Here is a 20,173-nt window from a genome sequence, read left to right on the forward strand (position 1 = left end):
GTGAACCCAAGTCTCAGGATTTTGTGTACAAAATATAAAACAGTTCATGCACACTCAGCCTTTACTGGAATTTACAGAATAATTTAGTACATCCGGAAAAGGATATGTTAAAGCTAAATCCATGATTCCCTATACAATCTCAATCAAGGCCACAGGTGACAATTAAATACTTGCATTGAGGAAGATGAAGCTGAAGTCGAGTTAGTTAATTAATACTAATGAGCTGGCTCATTAATTGGCTAAGAATAAAACTGAAAAAGGCCAGAAATAACTTACTCTTTCAAATCTGCCTCGTGGCTAACATACTGCAGAGAGGTGCCAACTGGAGGCAGACATCTCCCTATCGTGAAAAGTTAGCCGGGAGTATTCCAAGGTCTATTGTTGGGACTCCTGTAGCTGACCAAGACCATCTTCAGAACTGAATGATGACATTACATGTTCTCAGAAAAATGGACACCAAGGGTAGTTTTTAAAACAGAAGACAATATTATAACTAATCAAGTATTGCTCCACAGATAAATTAACAAAGGTTTTTCACCTTTCCTAAAATTGAATAGAAATAAAATGAAACCATAAAACCACTAACAGAAATAATGCTAATTTTACATAATGTCATCAGTTTTATTAATTCATAGTTGCATTTAGTATGGTGCACTAGGCAACAAACCAGAGGAACACAGCATAGTTGGGATTTAATATTTTATATTTTGTTGAAATGGTTGAAAAGGTAAATTTATTATTTAACTAGCACCAGAGGGTATTTTATTATTTTTCATATTATTCCATACTGAGTGCTCATAGAATGCTATTCGTCATGGACAATTGCAAAGTATTCCTAAAAGTGATAAAATTACAACAAAAGCTACTGACCAAACAAGTGCAGTTCAAGAATGTTACAATAACCAGTTTTTAACTTTTGACTCAAGATAAATGTTGAACAATTTTGATTTTCAAATGGATTGAAAGTTTTTTTGAAAGGTGCTCCCATGTTGGATCAGCAAGTTTAGGTAGTAAACAGTTGAACCACTGGAACTTGAGGGACACCAGTTTAGTCTTGGCAGTAAGAGTGATACAACGGGCCTCAGCATCCCTTTGTTAAAGAAAGGTAAAGCATCCACTTTTCCTCCTCTTGACTGCTACCCATCAACTTTGTTGGAAATACATATCTGTAAAAATAATACAGGCCAGGATCTAGCTCAGCACCGATGCTCCCCAGAATAGACCAACTTGTCAATACTCTTCATTGTTGAGGTTCATGTGTATAATAGACACATAAGTAAGCAATGTAGAAGGATGGCTGCTGCAAATAGAGCAAACACTTACCTCAAGGGGAGTAGGGAAGAAAAATAATGATGGGGATAAAAGCAAAGTAAAATGTTTGAGTGTTGGGCAAAATGTTTTGGGCAAATACTTTGGTTGTGGTTGTCAATTAGCATAGAAGAAAAGACACTTGAGTGCTTGCGACAGGGCTAAGTTAGCAGTTCACACAACAATTTGGTTAAGAGCCAAGATATCATTCAGGTGCCTCAGCTTAGAAGGGCATCAGTAGAAAATGAGATAATACAAGAAGAACTATCCAAGCACTGGGGGAAGTCTTAAATTACTTCAGCTTATATAAAAATAAACCCAAGGCAGAATTGAATACGACTGAATAAAAATTAAAACTCTGGGGTTAAGGAAATACACACTATTAGAGCAATACACAAACTGCTCTCTAAATTTCCTATAAAAGTTCTGAATGGTGTCAGGAACACCATGAAAGCTTTCAGGACTGCTGAGGAAGTGAGCAAATGACACATGCTTCAAATAAACTAATAAAATATTCCTATGCAATATTAAATATTTTTCTCTCTGTCCCTGGTACTTAAAGCTAAGCCCACAGTTAGGGTTGAAGCTCCTTGTGTGGAAAGTGAATTTTAATTAGGGCTAAGTATAAAACTATACTGCATGAATTAAAAAATTCTGTATAAACTGCCATTATATTGGTGCTAAGAACAAAAATGAAATGAACCTTTGAACAGTATCATAATTGTAAGAATTACATTGTTGATCCAAATTACAAAGTCTAATGTAATGCTATTTGAAAGACAATAATGGCACTAATGTCTGAAATGTGCACTTACAATTTGTTGTATTACATTTTTATGAGATGCATAATTCATTAGGGCCCAACTACAATTGAATGATGCAGACTCACACAAAGAATGTATATTTGATAGAAGTGCAATAAAGGACAAGCCCAAATTTGTTTCAGTTATAGCCATGAACGCAAATCTCATCACAGAGCTCGTGAATTATCAACATGTAGTCTGTTTTGAGGAAGTAGGAGCTGGAATAAGACTGTCCAGCTGCTGACGATGTCCAGTTTGATCTAGCCATTCACAGAACTCCTGCTCCACCAGGTTTTGAAACAGCTTGCGTTGTTCTCTGGAAGAGAGCAGTAATAATATTAGCAAAGTTGTGAAAATATTCAAAACTTTCCACCAGGATAAATCTGTTAAGTCAGAAATGAGGAATCTGTTTCATTTCCCCAAGTTCAACAACTGAACAACAAGTAAAGTCCTTGTTCTATCAACTCTCATCCACCCTGCAGATTTGAACTTTCACATGCAAATCAAAATTAAGGTTGTACTACTGTGTTCCTTTGTGGAAGGAAAAAACAATTAAAATGAGAGTGGAAAAATGTATTTTCCAATCATTGAGCACAAAAATCTGGATCATTGAGATCAGAAGTTCAGTTGGAATGTAGTTTGTTTATGCTCTTGAATCCAATACAATTTTCCTTATCCTTAAAATACACAATTAACACATTCTGTACTTAACATACTATTAACAATTAATGTACTGCAAACGCAATAGTTTGCCATCTTCATTATCATGATGGTGCAGTGCAGTAGACATGCAAAGCTCTACTGCCAGCATTCAAAGCCCAAATGTTTCAGAGCTCTCCCATTATAAATTTTAATGTGCAGTTCTATGCCTATAACAGTGCTTCTTTGGAATAAGGATACAAGGAATAAAAGCATTTAATGCTTCAGACAACTACAAAGATAACAAAACAGAATGTTACCTGAGAATAATTAGCTGCCTGCCTAGTAATCAAAGGGCTCAGACAATGCCAACAATAGTGATAAAAACTAGAGCAACGATACTAGCTTTCTGAGTCTCTCAATGACAATTCTTTAATTATCTCAGGGCATCCATTACATATTGCAAAATGTTGTGGGGTGATTTAATTTGATTATAGGTGCTGCCAGTATTGAGAAAAACTACCTTAACAGCTTGTGTAATGGATGTTGATACTGAATGATTAACAATTACACCTTTACAACAAGTTGAGAAACTGCAATTAACAGGAATTTGTATAGCTAGTATATATTGTAGTAGAGAACTGAGCTCTGCTGATAATATTATATGGTTTAAAGTTACTAATCTTTACAACAGGATTTTTACAAAAAATGACAACCAGTGAATGTGGGACCTTCCAGAGATGCATGTTCTCCACTCCACAAATGATTGCAGGCGGTATTTTACTGCAGGACCTTGATCGTTCACCATTCTCACAGCAGACTCACTAAATAGCAGTCAGAAATGGAAATGCCTGCCAATGTTTTCTCTTTCTGAGGTTAACAGTAGCATCCTTCCACACCCCAACTGAAATTGGCTAATGCAGTCCAGGTCAAAGGTAAATCTGAAATAAGAACAAAGTGCTGCAAAAACTCAACAGGGCTTGCAGCACCTGTGGAGAGAAAAACAGAGTTAATGTTTCAAATCCAAGAGTGAACTCGAAACATTAACTCAGCCCAGCTGAGTTTTCCCTGCAATTTTTGTTTTTATTTCAGACCTCCGGCATCCCCAGTATTTTATTTTTATTATAAGGGTGAATCTGAGACAGGTCTCAGTGTGATGGATGACTGTACCATAAGGTGCAGTGAATAAATAAATCACCGCCTTATACCGAGCTACACTGATCTGGAGGTTCGAGTTCAATATCAGTTTTCAATGAGATCGCTGATCTCCACTGGGGTGACAGTAAAGGCATTACAAGTAGCCTCACTGTCCCTAGGTTGCCGAGGGAGAAGCATAAAAATAAAATCAGTGAGGATCAAGCTTCTGGTTGTCAGTGTGAACATCAAGATAGAATATGGGTTAGTGCTGATGATTCCACAGACAAACATTCCTGACGATCATCGTCTTAGATTCAAATATGAAAAACGGTTGCTTAGGCATCAAATACGAGTGCTACTGTCACAAATAAAATCATTCCCAGCAACAGTCACTACCTTCAGGAAAGGAGACGGAAGAGACACTTATCTCAATCAGTATTTTCAGTGTATAATTACTAACTTGCTAAGTCCTGCTTCCTTAATAGTCTTCTGCCAATTCTGTATTTTCTGCTCCCTCTGTCTTATAGCCTTTTCATACGGCGGCGGCAGTCCTCCAGGGATCTCCATAGTATCGCCCTCTATTTCAAATGGAATCACAAATAGATAAAATTCTTTGGGGGACAGCAGCTGATAGACAGGCATTTCATTGTTGTCCACACCAATGCACAATGGTTTATTCCAGTAATTGGGGATTGTGGCTATCCCTGTCCTAGCCATGTGATCCTCCAACATTGGATAGTAAGTATGGTATGGAGCAAATGTTAAGCTCATGTTCCCAGACATGATTAGAGGGTTGGTAGGTGTGAGACAGTGGAAAGTACATGAAGAAGATGATGAGACTGAAAGTCTGCGGCAGATAGCTATTACTTTCACATCATCACAGCTATGGACGTGGATGGTTGTTTGAACAGGACCAAGAACAAAGGTTGTATTTCTGCACTTCTCGATACTGACAGACCTGCAACAAGAAAACAATATGCACATAAAGAATACAGAAAAAAAAGACAAATCTTCATATGCATTGACTTTACAAAATTTTCTTCTTCCTAATTCTAATTCAGATTCTAAAGATCTGAATCCCCTGCTGTAATGTACCACTTTCTGGCTTGGGACCGAGCAAATAACTCACTCCAAGGCCCTTGCCAGTGCTGCTGTCTTGAGTAGTCCAGGTGAACTTTATGCCGTTCTTGTGCAAAAAATGCCAGGACTCCATTTTGTGCCTCCAGCAGACAAACCAGCTATCAACAGTGACTCGCAATCTGGCAAATCGCAATGACAGGCACAAAGTTAAATTGTATCACATCAAGCTGCAATATGTTAGTATTTCAATTTTCTGCACAATGCAGCTCATTCACCTTAGATTCCTGGACAATTTTACTAACATCCTATATGACTGTGACAAAGGTAAACCATATCTCCTCTTCCTTCTTGTCTGTTTGCAGTCTTTGGAATGGCTGACCACACCATCTTCCTCCAACACCTCTTCACTGTCATCCAGCTATGTGGGAATTCCCTCATCTGTTTCCAATCTTATCTATCTCATGGTAGTCAGAGTATCGGTTGCAAATGCTTCTCTTCCTGCTCCTGTACCATTACCCTGGTGTCCAAGAATCTATCCTTGGCGCCCTCCTATTTCTCATCTATGTGCTGCCCCTCGGTGACATCATCTAAAAGTGCAGCATTAGTTCTGATATGTATGCTGACGATACACAGCTCTCTCAACTCCTCAAATGTTACAAAATTATCAGACTGCTTACCGACATCTATGATCAGAAATTTCCTCCAATTAAATATTGGAAGACTGTGCCCTCCCCCCACCCCACTCTAAATTCTGTTCCCTAGCTACTGGCTCCATCCTTCTCCTGGCAACTTTGTTACCTCTAGACTTGACTATTCGACCGCACTCCTGGCTGGTCTTCCATTCTACCCTCCCCTAAACTTCAGGTCATCCAAAACTCTGCTGCCCATGTCCTAACATGCAACAAGTCCCATTCACCTATCAACACTATGCTCATTGTCAAGCAATGTCTTGATTTTAAAATTCTCAGCCTTGCTTTCCAATCCCTCCATGGCCCGTTCCTCCAATCTCTAACCTCCTCCAGTCCCACAGCCCTCTGGTATATCTGTGCTCATCAAATTCTGACCTCTTGAGCATCCCCAATTTTAAATGCTCCATGCCTTCAGTTGCTTAGGCCCTAAACTCTGGAATTCCCTCCCTACCTAATTTACCTCCTTTAAGGCACTCCTTAAAACCTACCAGTTTGACCAAGTTTTTGATTATCTGTCTCAATATGGCTAGGTGCCATAATTTGTTTTATATTGCTCCAGTGAATCACCTTGGAATATTTTAATACATTAAAGGTGCTATATCAATATCAATTGTTGTTGAGTGTATAGGTATTCTACTTAATACATTTTCATGACACAAAAGTAATATAAAATTCCTAACAGTGAAGTAATGGCATAATTGTCCGTAGATTAGTTCTGACAACCTAGATCATTTAAAGCTTACCCAAAAATCTAAATAAAACCAGTTTCACAGAAATAAAAATATATTGACATTACCAATAAGGCTGTTTAGTGAGTCAGCTATATTTTGTCAGTTTAAAACTAATGCAAATTCGTCAACCTTTTTGTTGCATAAACATGAATCTCACCTTAAAGGAGATAAGAGATATATATAGCAGTCATTGCAGCGATGAATTTTAATATGAGCTCCAACCAGTTGATCCGAGCTCTTAGCCAGGGTTTGCTTGTACACTTGTGTCATTACCACCACCTTGTGGCCTTTAGGTGCGGAATAAATATTGCATGCAATCTTTGCCCGCTTTGTCGTACCTTCAACTTAGAAAGAGGAAGTAGCTCAGTAATATTGTTTGGACTGTTTAAATGTCAAAAGTCAGTGGCTGGCTGCAGCAGACCCACTTGATGCCATATGGTCATATATTCAACAGCACAATCTAAATTAGAGATCAATAACTCAGTCTATTTTAAATTAGTTAAAATGTAACAGAAAACTAGATACTCATTTAAAACTCGTCTCAGAAATCACATGGTTATAATATAGTTTCTCTAGATAATTTGATGAGCGCCAAAACTATTCACTAAAAGATTCTACTCTTCATTATAGTAATGTAAATAATATATGGGTGCCAGCTCAATTAATTACTGCCATTGAATCAGGAAAGCCGTGATTAAGAAGGTCATGCCTCTATAAATGTAGCGGTCATTTTTTTTTCCAAATTCATTTTCAGAATGTGGGCTTCACTCGCAAGGCCAGCATTTACTGCCCATCTCCAGCTGTCCTTGAGAAGGTGCTAGTGGACTGCTGTGGTCTCTGGTGGTGAATGTATTCCCATAGCGCTGTTAGGTAGGCAGCTGACCCAGCAACGATGAAGGAAGGCAACATATGACCAAGTCAGAATGGTGTTACTTGGAAGGATCTTGAAATTGGTGGTGTTCTTAAGCACCTGCTGCCTTTGTCCTTTTAGGATTAGGGATGTGCTGTCAAAGACACCATGGCAAGTTGTTGCAGTGCATCTTTAGAAGGTGCACGCTGCAGCCTAGGTGTGCAAGTAGTGGAGGAAGTGAATGTTTAGGATGGTGAATGGGGTTCTGGATGGGTGTCAAACTCCTCAAGTCTTGTAAAAGCTGCAACCATCCAAGCAAATGGACAACATTCTATCGCACTCCTGACTTGTGCCTTGTAGTTGTGAGCGGAGTTATCTGCCAAATATCCAACCTATTCTTGTAGTCACAATATTTATGTTGCGGATCAATGGTGTCTCCCCAGGCTGTTAATAGTAGGAGATTTGGTGATGGTAATGCCATTGAATAATAAGGGGAGGTGATTAGTCTCTTATCTTATTGGATATGGCATTGCCTGGCACTTTAGTGGCATGAACATTCCTAGCTACTTAACAGCCCAAGTCTGGATATTGTCCAAGTCTTGCTGCATGTGGGAACACACGGCTTCATTACTGAGGAACTGCAAATAGAACTGAAGAACTTGCAATCATGAACATCCTGACTTATGACATTAGAGACCTGAGCACAAAATCTAAGCTGGATGGAGTGTTGCACCATCGGGCTGTCATCTTTCAGATCAGAGAGGTAACACCCTGTCTGCCCTCTCAGGGAGGACATAAAAGATCCCGCAGCACTATTTTTAAGAGCAGGGGACATTCCCCCTTTGTGCTGGCCAATATATTTTTCCCTTCAATCAATGTCACAGAAACAGGTTACCTGATCATTATTACATTGCTGTTTGTGGAGGTTTTGCTGTACACAAATTGGCAGCTGTGGTTCCCACATTATAACAATGGCTACATTTCAAAGTACTTCACTGGGTGTGAAGTGTTTTGGTATGTTGTGAGGTTGGGAAAGGAATTACACAAATGTATGTGTTTTTATGATGGAGAGGAAGTCATTGATGAAGCAGCTGAGGACAATTGGGCCAAGGCACTGTACGGAGTAATTCCTGAATGATATCTTAAAATACTTGTATGTCTTAAATCAAAGCGGGATCTTTTTGAGAAGATTTTTACATTTAATTTTAAAAACTGTATATGTGACTGAATCAAAATAGAAGGCTTTACACATCTAAGCACTTCTCTCATTGTTGCCTCACTAGCTGTTGACCTGGTCGAGTTCCACACATGTCGGCAACCTTGCATACTTTATTCAAGTCATGATGTTTGAGTTAAGCCACTGAATTTTGGTAGGTATTTCTCTATGGATGCAAATAAAGAAAAAAAAAATCCTGTACGCGAACCAATATCTAAGCACAAGCTCTTTCAACTAAGGAACACACACACACACACCCACACATATCTCTAGTATGATAATAAAATTCCATGGATTTTTAAAAGAATAAAAAATAAAGTTTATGCTATTTCAGCTTCTACCTTAATCTTGTGTGTATGTCCCTATCTTTATTTTGCTCTTGGTAAAATGATTCAAAGTGAAGGATAATCAGTGCTTTTAACTTCTGTTTTGCTGTCTGTAGGATTTCTTCAATGTGATTTAGCCTGCTTCATGACATCAGTCCCAGAGATCTCCTATAGCCAGATCTTTGTGGGGCAGCTTTCTTCGATCAGGATTTGAATCTGCACTTTTCTGGGTTTGTATGGCTCAGTATAATATCAAGTGATGTATTTATTCAGTGGGGAAACTTTCCCTTCATCATAGTTAAAAAAAAAAATTTACAGCATGTCAACATATGTAGTACCATGCCACACATGGAAGACGACATAATAGTTGCCGATACAATTCCAAAAATGTTTTGAATACTTGAAATATTGTTGTTTTCAAACCTGCCTGCCAGTCAAATAAATTTTAGTGATATATGCACTTTGGCAGATTTTAGTATTGTTAAAACTATGTTTCAAAATTCAGTGACACATAAGGCCCTATTTTAACTGACTCGAAACCCATTGACATAGTGACACAGAGTTAAAATGCAGCCCATAATGTCAAATTCTACAACAATTCAAAAAGGCAATTTTAGGAATCCTTAATTTCAATTTTTTAAATTCCAAAATGTATTAATTGTGTAAATTTGGTCAACACAATTCATGTCACCATAAATTAAAGTACTTTAAGCATGTTAAGGAATGCAGCATTTAAATGCTCTTTACTTTAGACAGCCTTCGTGGTAATTCTTTTGTTTCCCGATTGTATATCTCCAATATAACATAATATATATTTTAAAAGACCAAGAATGCAGTATAGTGTTTAACATAGTGGGCTATGGAGCGATTGACAATCAGGTGCTAATTATCACCCTAAAAGATATTTCCAATTTCAACTGAGCTGTTAAAGAGTGCTGCTGAGCAGAGGCCAAAAAGTGCATCTTTTAAGCCAAAAGAAGTAAAAAAAGACAAGTCACTGTTGGACAGCTCCCACACACTTCCTTACAACTAGTTATCACTATCAGCAAATGCTGGAGAGTGATTTCCTTTCCAAATATGATAGTTTATAGTGGTAAGAGACGGGTGGAGAATTGAAAAGAAAATGGAAAAAAAAATTATTGGCAGCCTTGGCATAATATGGAAGGGTTTTCAGGAATATGTAGCTAAAGAATTATGCAGTAATTATTGAACTTGGTAGCTATTTTTATGGGCCAGTGAAAAATTGTCTGAAGTGCTGCTACCTGAACCTCAAAAATAATAACAGAACTTTCGCTTACTATCCAACTCCCAACTGCCCCCCCAAAAATGTTGCTTTACATACAGTTTTTTGTCATAAATATTTTGTTGTCTTGAACTAAAAGACAAACTCAGATTACAACAAATTATGGCGTTAACGTTTCGAGTCCGTATGACTCTCCTTCAGAGCTTCAGTTCTGATGAAGAGTCATACGGACTCAAAACATTAACCCTGTTTCTTTCTCCACAGGTGCTGCCAGATCTGCTGAATTCTTCCAGCATTTTTTGTTTTTATTTCAGATTTCCAGCATCCGCAATATTTTGCTTTTACAACAAATTATACTGCTTTAACTTTCAAGATTTGTCCAGTTAAATTACCTTGCTGTGCCCATGCTAGTTTCTTCCCTTTTTGGAAGCAGACTGCTGTACCGAATGGATTTGGTCCCAACACACTTCTCAACCAAGCCTGTAGTTTATGGAAACAGAACATCTTGGAGAGTCTGGAATAGCCAGATGTGACTAGAATTGGTTGCCAGAGAGCCAGTTCGTGCACAGGGTAAATTACTTCATTCTGACCAATGCTTCCTTCTATGAGAAAGTTCAATGCTTTAACTGCTTCTACAGATACCATACTGTCATGGGTTGTGTGGGCTGAAGAGGTGAGTTGCTCAGGGTCTAGTAGAAGCTCCAACAACTCTGACAAGTGGTTCAGAACAAATACCAGATGGCTATGGTCATCCATATTCTGGATTATATAGAGATAAAAATAACAATTTTCAGCAATTTATTATAAAACATTTCATTACTAGATTGTTAATATCCAATTAAATGTTTAAAAAACTAACAATAGAAAATGATCACAGCTTGGGATAGAGTCATGATTTGTTAAACAACAATCAAATAACTTGGTGCAGACCAATTTATGTTGGCAATTTAACAAAGAAATGATGTAAGGATTGGTGGAAAAGAAAAAAAAAATTGCTGGTTTTCTTTGCAAGATGTATTTTAAAATTACCAAATTGAGTAGAGGAAATTGATGCTGACATTGGGTAACAGAAAAAACACTGCATTTCCAAAGATTGATATTCCTCACCTCAATATCTAGAAAAAAAACACTCAAATGTACTGTTTGTGTTTACCATATGCACCACTAAGTGTTTGATAAAACATGAGATATTATATGCCAAATTTAGGTTACATGATGTGGGGGTGGAATAGGAATATGCATAGCAAATTGCCCAAGAGACAGTAAACAAAGGTACTTTTAAAAGGTGTAGCTTCCCAAGTGGATTCTATCACAAGTAGGTGTCCCAAGTGTGTGTTACATCCTCTTCTGTTTATTATACACATTAGTGAACTGGATTTTGACCCAGTGACAATGAAAGAATGGTAATATATTTCCAAGTTAGGATGGTCTGGAGGAGGACATTGGTAATGCAATAATAAAATTTGTCAATGACACCAAATTGTACAGCAGACTTTAACAGGAGGATAAGGGATTTGGGATAGACTGGAGATAGATTTTTGCAAACAGCATTAAATACAGCCAAATATGAAGTTATCAACTTAAGTGGAGTTAATAGGTCATGAATATAACATGAGTGGGTGGTGTTTAAAGATAACAAATAGGGGAAAGCTGTGACAGTGACCAATGAATGTTCCTTCAAATCTTCCAAGGCAAACATTGTCTGAACAGTTTATGAAAATTAGGACCATAATAATTGGTTTATACAAAACTTTGGCTTAATTTAGAGTTGTGGGTCCAGTTTTAGTGCACACACTTCAGGAAGAATATTCTGACTCTTGAAACCATAGCTACTTACAGCACAGAGGGAGGTCATTTAGCCCATTAACTCTTTGCTATAGCAATGCAACAAGGACAATCCCCAGCCTGAGAGCACTGAGCTATAAAGAATGACTTGATGTGGCAGATATGTATCACTGGAGAAATGGAGAGATTAAGGCAATCTGATCCAGGTATTTAAGATGCTTAAAGGTAAGAGCAACATAAAAGTGGGTAGTGTATTTTGAGTTGATGGAGATAGGCAGAATAGGGCTACCCACATAAATGGAGGAACCATGGAAGAAAGTTAGGTGTCTGGAAGTTTTCCTTTTCCTAAAATGACTGACCCAATGGAACAGGATTCCAGAGGTAGCTAAGATTGATTCTTTACAGTCCTTTAAGGAAGCAATATATGAACTCAGGAAAAAGAGGTAATTGCAGCATGAGGGAGGCAACAGTAAATCATTTTGGATAATAATTAACAGGTCTGGGACCTATAATGGAACAATTGAGGATTTTTTTGTGAGGAACCTCAAATCAGCTACAGGAAGAGAATGGAGGCAAGCACAAATGGGTCTTATGGCTTTTTCTGGTCTTTGATACTCAAACAAAAAGAGGAGCTTAAAACACAAAGCCATTCAGGAACTGAGTTAAAGACTTAAAAGAAATACACCTTAAACTTGCACAATACATTTGACTAAAATTCATGTTTTACATGAATAAACAGTGAACTGATATAATCAAAAGTATAACTATTAATACTGCAGGAAAATTTTAACTTTGTGAATAGTTATAATCAAAAGGCATCAATAAACTGCAAATATTTATTTGGACTGAAAATGAGTTAGGTACTGATGGAAGATTTCAGCAGTAAACTAGCATGCTCCAATTGTGAAAGGGACATAGCGAATGAATAACAATATTCCTATTTAGAACTATTAACTTTTTGGCATGCAGTTCCTAAAGCTTCATTGCAATTATTTACAAGTCAGTTTTCACATTGGGGAATGCAGAATTACATCTTGACGTACTTTGGTAGAGTTTCTGCTCATTACTGTAACTAGAACATCAAATTCAATTAATTCAAGTTGATATTGAGTGTTGAACAGCTTTTCGTTGAACTCAAAAAATAGTACAATTATGAGAAATAGTTTCCTTGTTTGTGCACCATCCCTTATCTGCATATGAAGCATTTAAAAAAGCCTACCTTGTTCTGAGAATTAGATTTTCCATCCAGATCAGGTGATCGTGACCTGGGACTTGGCCATTCCTCTCCTATCAAAGATGTTCGTAGGGAAACTTTGTTCAGCTGCTGAACATACAAAAACAGCAGGAACTGCAGTGTGTCCACTGATAGCTGTGAGGAAACAAATGGCTCAATTTAGATTAGTGCTTTTTAAAAAAAAAATCGAATATATAAATGTCTTCCATAAAGTATCTTGCAAACATAGAATGTATTAAAAGTAAAATGATATTTCTGAAAACTTTACAGCCTTTTATAGAACCTATTAAAGTACTACTTGTTATTCCAATGCAGTTAACACTGAGGTCTTATCAACAGCATAATGCTGATTTCTTGTTTTTTTCCTCTATTTAAAGCTAATGTCATAACAAGATCCATTGTAAAAACTGCTTGACGATTACAGGAAATTAGATAAACTTTTGAGTGCTTACATCTTATCCTCATGTAACCTTTTCTTCAATAAGATGCGAGTCCTGATGGCCTCAGAGGACATGCTCTTGATCTCTCCCGAATTTTCTCATACCTACTGATATGGATATCATCTGATTTCCCAGCTTTTTATATTCGCAAGATACCATGCCTCCGTGTGGCCTCCTGCCCAAAATACCTATCCAGTGATATCAGTTCATTCCTCAAGGGAGGAGCTGTCAAGATCTGCTGGGGCTGAGATTAGAAAATCTTCTAATTCAACACCATTTTTAACCTTCACTTTTTTTGTAATGCAAATTCTCCGAAATGTGATTTTATAAGCACTGATTTGTAATCAACAAGATGTGAGAGGTCCTACAGTATAATTTACTGTTACAATCACAGTTAGAAATTTATTACTGAGGTGCCAACAGTAATTAAAAATACCAAGCCATTGGGTAATTGGAAGTAAGTCAATGCATCACATGGTAAATAGCAATCCCACATGGACCAGGAAGCTGTCATGATACCAGCCCTAATCTGTGTTCAGCATTGAATTAGGTTAAGGTTGAAGGACGAAGGCACCACACTGTGAAGGTTAACTAGGGACACTATAAATCAGTATAATAGATTTATTGTAAATTACAGCTTTTTACCAAGCCAATGTTGGAACAATTATTACAGCAGATCGTCTATCACTAACTTATGTAGGAACTCCTGGCTTTCATTCAAGGATTCAGATAAAAGGCAATTAAAAAACTAAGGAAAATTGTATTTTACAAACTCAGCTGTATTATATTACTCATGAAGAAAGATATTTGAAATTTACATTGCATATTAAAAACTGAACAATTTTAAAATCCAATTTTTCATTACACTTGGAGCAAATTTCACTAAGTGAGCAAAACTTATGTGAACTCGCCCTTCACCATCCTATCCTACCGTTACAGTTCTTCAGCTAAGGTGGCAGCACACTTGATTAAAAATGTGTCCAGCATTACAGTTTTTGCTCCTCCACCAATGGACAGCAAACACAGTTTTTTTTGAGTTGGGACAAACATCCCCTAGGACTCACTGTTCCATCTACTGGCCAAGACTGAATGAGGGAAACTTAATTTAAGTAAGAGTGGTGGCTGAGATTCAAACTGAATTACCTGTGACAGGTAGGGGTCAAAACTCTGGCATTAGAGATGTTTGATCACTCCCATTCCATTAGCTTTTTGAAACAGGCAAAAAAATATTGCAATGTCAATTGTGTAGAGAATAATGGATACCTAATGTGTTCACGAGGCTGTTTCTAAACAAAGAAATCTGGATTACGTTAGAAATCACAAAAGCAGTTTAGATCTATAATTGTCATTCCAATGTAGACTTGAAATCACTCACTGCATTGCTTTTTAATAAAACAAATGCACAATTTAGGGTATGCGTAGAGATGTTATCCATGTATTGTGCCAGCACACCCTGTTCATGCAATCCATGCTCTTAATGGGTGTTCTTTATATCACTACTCAAGGTTCATCAAGCACTAGTCAACAGTAAATTACAGGGAAGTTCTATGTCTAACTTAAAATGTAAAACTATAATTTCCTTATTGCACAGAAAAATAATTAATTTGGTACAAAAAAATGCCTATACCTTGTATTTCAGTTTGTCAATTTCCTCTTCTGACCTGCAATGAGATACTGCCTCAGCCCACTCCAGCCTCTCCTCTGCAGTTCTCTCAAGAAGACTGTCAAATGTTTCAAAATACAGCCATGCCAAACATTCAGCCAGTTGCAACTTCCCACAAGCGATGTGCCTCCACATGGGCCAAGAAAGTCTGGGGTAGCCACCATCTCCTCCCTTTGTTCGAACGTATGTTGCCATCTTTCGAAGGTAGTGCATACTGAATTTTGAAGGAGGTGGGATCTGCAAGACCCCAACAATGAAGGTTTCATATTTTACCCAAAGACGGACACTTGGCTGCTCCATTTCTGCTGAAAAGGAAATAATTTTATTTCACAGAGTTGGTTTTATGACAGCAATAAAAACTATAAGTCGCTTATATCTTAAACAATCAAGACTGACTTGGTCTCATTAATAAAAATGCTCATGTGAAAACGCTGGCTTCATTCAGTTCCATATGATGGAGTCAGCTATAGTAACGCTCTGCTTTAAGTCATTCTGCTTTAATTCTGGTCAGTTAATGAGGCACCTATTTGCATTTAGCATCAGGAATTTCATTTTGAAGTCATTTTGCACCAGCTCCGATGAAGGGCCAAGTGACCAGATTGGTGCCATTCTGGAATGGCCTCTGCCATTCCCTGACTCTCCCACTCGCTGCCAACGCTCCTGTTCGTGGCCTCTGCCACTCCCTGACTCTCCCACTTGCTGCCAACCCACTGGTTCACAGCTAAAAGCAAAATACTGCAGATGCTGGAAATCTGAAACAAAAACAGAAAATGCTGGAAAACCTTAGCAGGTCTGGCAGCATCTGAGAGAAACAGAGTTAACGTTTCGAGTCCATATTACTCTTCTCTGGTTCACGGCCTCTGCTGCTCCCTGACCCTCCCTCTCACCGCCAGCCCTCCAACGCATGCTTTACCCACTGCAAGTCGAAGCTGCCTTTTCCTGCCTCTTGCTGCTCATCTCTAGAGCCCTCACTCACAGAGAAGATTCAGGAGAGGGAAGCGGTGACTGAGAGAGGCAGAGAGCTGGAGGTTCGGCGAAATGAAGGGTCAAGGAGTGGGAGAGGGCATGAGCTGGAGAGAGGGAGGGAGTCAGGGAGTGGGATGTATGGTGAGCAGTAAGTTCAGCGAGCAGAAGAGGCAGCAAGCAGGAGGTGTGTTGAAAGTTAGCATATTTCTTTTATATTTTTAAATTCATCTTATTTTGAAAGTTATTTCTTTAACAATATAGGAATCCAGCAATATAAAGAATTTTGACTTCTAGGGCATAAATGTTTTTTTCTGATGAACGAGACCCTACAGAACCTAACTATAGCTTTTACATTGATTTTAATGGGAAAATCTGATTTGCTTGAAGTTTCACTTAAAGTTGCATTTTCCAGGAACACAACCACAACTTTAAGTGAGGACTTACTGTACTGCTAGTTCTCGTTTTCACCACCTGTCTGTATCAAACCAATGTCTATTCTTTCAATTTTAAGAATGAACAATCCAGCAAAAACACCTCAAAAATAGTTTACTTCAAAATATATTTGAGAGAATTGTATGGCGTTTTTATCCGATAGTTCCACTTTAACTATTTATATGTTCTATCATCTCAATGTTATCATACCCATGAACAAAGCTTGGTGGTACCCAAAAGATTTGCTCATTCACTTCAAACATTCACATTATCTCAGTGACGAGAAATTCACTCCATGAACTTGATGAATCTGACCTATTAAAGTGATAATGAGCTCAATATGGAGTTACCATGGAATTGGAGGCAATAATCCCCAATAACCACTTCATAAAGCAAAAATGAAAAATCATTCACTAGTTTTCTTATAATTATTGTGTCTTGCATATTAACATAGGAGTTTTCATAGATGGAATTTTACACTGTAATGGAACTGCACTCTGTTCCTATCACTAATAATGGACCTTGATTTTAATAGCTATTGACTAGCAACACTGAAATTGCAATACATCAATCAGCCCTTGTGCCTCCCTGGTCTCATTCTGATAGCTAGGCTGTTAAAAAACTGTTATTTGTCGATATATACCAAGCTTTAGCATAAGTAGATTGTGTGCAGATATTAAGTTGGATTATACTAACTTGCTAAATTTCTAAACTGTAGCCAGTGTTGATCCAAAACTTTTGGTAAAGCTGGCCCACCTTGACTGCTGGTTGCATTGTCTGAATGCCTTCAGTAAAGAGAAGTCAATCAGCACTTTTTAGACGGAGAAACCAAAAGCCAACGTTAATATTACAGAATACCAAGAACGAAAACAGCGAAGATCACACAAACCAAGGGATAATGATTAGGCGATGGCAAACTTCAGCCTTCCTACAGTAGGGAGAAGGAAAAGGTGAGAAAGAAAGGGGTTCAACAGTTTTGAGGGTCAAAGTGAGTCTGGCCCTCTATCCAGCTCTACTTGTCCCACCCTACCCTTAAACCAGCTTATATTTCACCTCTTCTATTTTTACTTAGTTCTGTTGAAGGGTCATTCGGACTCGAAATGTTAACTGTGTCCCTCTCCGCAGATGCTGCCAGACCTGCTGAGTTTTTCCAGGTATTTTTGTTTTTGTTTTAGATAAGAAACGAGTTGCCTTGATTTAGGGAGAAGAAAAGCATGAACGTTTAGAAGTTTGCAGTTTAGAAGCAACAAGGGAAGTTACTTTAAAAAAAGTAAAATAAAACAGAAATTTAAAAAAGTGGGAGACAACGTGTTTCCTTCCAGCAGCAACACAATTCGCTCCCTAGGCCAGCGCTCGCATTGCCGCCAGTAACTAAACTCTTCCCCGCCTGGCAACAGGCATCGGCTCAATGGCTGCCACTACCTCCAAGAGTCAGATCATCAACACTGTGCTCCTTACCCGCTCCACTCGCTACTTACCTGCCAGCCACTCAGTCAGTCCCGCAGGGTGTCCGAGGCCAGCCTCCCAGGCTGCTCTCCCTCTAGCAAGCCATTCATTCCCACAGGGTGTCCAAGGCCAGGTGGCTGCTCTCCCTCCGGCTAGCCAGTCAGTCAGTCCCGCAGGGTGTCTGAGGCTGGGCTCCGAAGCTAGGCCAGGCGGCTGCTTTCCCTCCAGTCCGCGGTTGCCCGCCCTTCAGTTTGTGCAGCTGCACACTAACGGAGAATCTGCAATGGGCGGCAGCAGGAAGAGCCTCAGCCCACAATCAATACGCGTAAAAGCAGCATCATCCTGCACAGCGGCTTGTCTAAGACTGTTCCACCTAAACACGGCTATAAACTGACAGACCAACACAGACAGAAGTATTGCACTCACCGAAACATGCACTTTCATAAACAAACTCAGAAATGGCTACATAGCTGTGCAACTTCGCCAACACTTGGCAAGTTCGCTATTTGGATTTTTTTAAATGTTTTTTTTTAGGGCCTAGATTTGGTTTCACCTTAATCTATTGTCTCCTCTCTGGCAACTGTTACGTTCCCAACTCAACCGAGGGTTTCGGTAGACGTACTCTAGTTTCTATTGGTCACCTGTCAACAGGAGACTTGCCATGATCTTACTGAATGGCTCTTATTTAGTATGTAGCATAATTGATACTAACTGGTCAGAATCATCCATTTGGATGGTGTATGTTAATGGACAGAACTTTACTCTGCATTTTGTATGTATACACAACCTGTATGTACTGGGTTGACACTAGATCCAAAAGGTAGTACAGGTAAAGTGTTCCATCCTCTAGCACTCAAATCACTCACCTTGATGAACACAAAAACGACCCCCCCCGCCCCCCGCCCCCAAAAATGATTTATTGCTGTGGCTCAGTTCATAGCACCCTCGCCTTTGAGTCAGAAGGTAGTGGGTTCATGTCCCACTCCGGGAAAAAAAAAGTCAAGAACTGTGAATGTACTCAGAGTTACATAGTTGTTGGGAAAGATTTATTCCAGACCACACAGCTCAATACTCCAAAAATGATTTATTTCACGAGACGTTTTATCAGTTAACAGAAAATGCTAGAAATATTCACAGATGCTGCCTGACCTGCTGAGTATTTCCAGCACTTTCTTCTTTTTTCATAACATTTGTAAAAGTGCATTCCAAAACGTTTCAAATCGAAAATTACAGAAATGTAATGTAATTCAACTTTTATCCAAGCAGTATATGTTCCACTCTGAGATGCCTCAATACAATTTCAATAGTCTTGATATTCACAATACACATTCCATGTCAGGCATACAGCGAGTGGGGTTCTACACAGTGTCCAAGCCCTCGGAGTACTATGGCTGGAAGACCACAGACAGTGGCTTTTCCCCATTATGCCTCTGTGGCAATTTCCCCAAGCTTTAGTGTGTCTCTCAGCACATAGTCTTGGACCTTGGAATGTGCCATTCTGCAATACTTGGTTGAGGACAACTCCATGCACTGTAAGAGCAGTGAGTTTTAGGCAGACCAATGAGTATCTTTCACCAAATTGATGGTCTTCCAGCCACAACTGATCTTTTTGTCGGTGTGCGTCCCTGGGAACAGCCGGCAGAATACAGAGTCCTGCGTCAAGGAGCCACTTGGGATGAACCATGACAAAACCATTGCATCTCTCTTCAGACCTTCTTTACAAAGCCACATCAATTTCCAGAATTTTCTGATTTTTTCAGATTTCCTGCATCCACAGTATTTTGCTTTTGTTTAATGTGTTAATGTTCTATTGCAATTTCACCTTCCCATATTTCAGTAATTCTGCCTACTTATTCTAACTCTTGTTCAGGGAGTGATCTAGGAAATTTGACTAAAAAGATAAAATATAAAATTGTACCCACTCCAGCATAACAATCTTTTCCTTCCCCTGCTTGGACAGTCCAGTTCATTGGAGGGTGATATGAATATTGATAGACAAGAACTGGCCCACAGTGATGCACAAGATTTAGATAAAAACAAAAAAAAAGAACTTGCAAATACTGGAAATCTGAAATAAATCCAAAAATTCTGGAAATAGGTCTGTAAATCAGTATTCAATTCTGATGAAGGGTACACAACTGAAATGTCTTAACTTTTCTTTCTTTTATGGTGGTGCTGTAGCTCA

General features: G+C 38.6%; 1 protein-coding gene across 2 annotated transcripts; it reads right to left on the minus strand.

Moving 5' to 3' along the window:
- Positions 1-597: 597 nt before the first annotated feature.
- tbccd1 (TBCC domain containing 1) lies at positions 598-18,464 on the minus strand. Of its 2 annotated transcripts, none has more exons than XM_078551783.1 (7): positions 18,021-18,464; positions 15,109-15,446; positions 13,027-13,176; positions 10,415-10,781; positions 6,545-6,731; positions 4,348-4,845; positions 598-2,427 (listed from the first exon to the last, which is right to left on the minus strand). In XM_078551783.1, exons 2-7 carry the CDS (start codon positions 15,442-15,444, stop codon positions 2,298-2,300), a joined length of 1,668 nt encoding a protein of 555 aa, XP_078407909.1. In that variant the 5' UTR covers positions 15,445-15,446; positions 18,021-18,464; the 3' UTR covers positions 598-2,297. The 2 variants fall into 2 exon arrangements, with proteins under 2 accessions (XP_078407909.1, XP_078407910.1); XM_078551784.1 differs by having other exon boundaries at positions 15,109-15,449.
- Between the last annotated feature and the right edge of the window lie 1,709 nt (positions 18,465-20,173).

The sequence above is a fragment of the Cetorhinus maximus genome, chromosome 11 (assembly GCF_964194155.1).
Source record: "Cetorhinus maximus chromosome 11, sCetMax3.hap1.1, whole genome shotgun sequence".
Taxonomy (NCBI): domain Eukaryota; kingdom Metazoa; phylum Chordata; class Chondrichthyes; order Lamniformes; family Cetorhinidae; genus Cetorhinus; species Cetorhinus maximus.

Excerpts from the sequence above, each read along its gene's own strand:
- tbccd1 (XM_078551783.1), bottom strand. The coding sequence starts at position 15,444 with ATGGAGCAGCCAAGTGTCCGTCTTTGGGTAAAATATGAAACCTTCATT. Across the intron at positions 13,177-15,108 it reads TTGACAAACTGAAATACAAG|CTATCAGTGGACACACTGCA; the intron begins GTATAGGCATTT and ends GTTTCCTCACAG. Across the intron at positions 4,846-6,544 it reads TATCTCTTATCTCCTTTAAG|GTCTGTCAGTATCGAGAAGT; the intron begins GTGAGATTCATG and ends TTCTTGTTGCAG.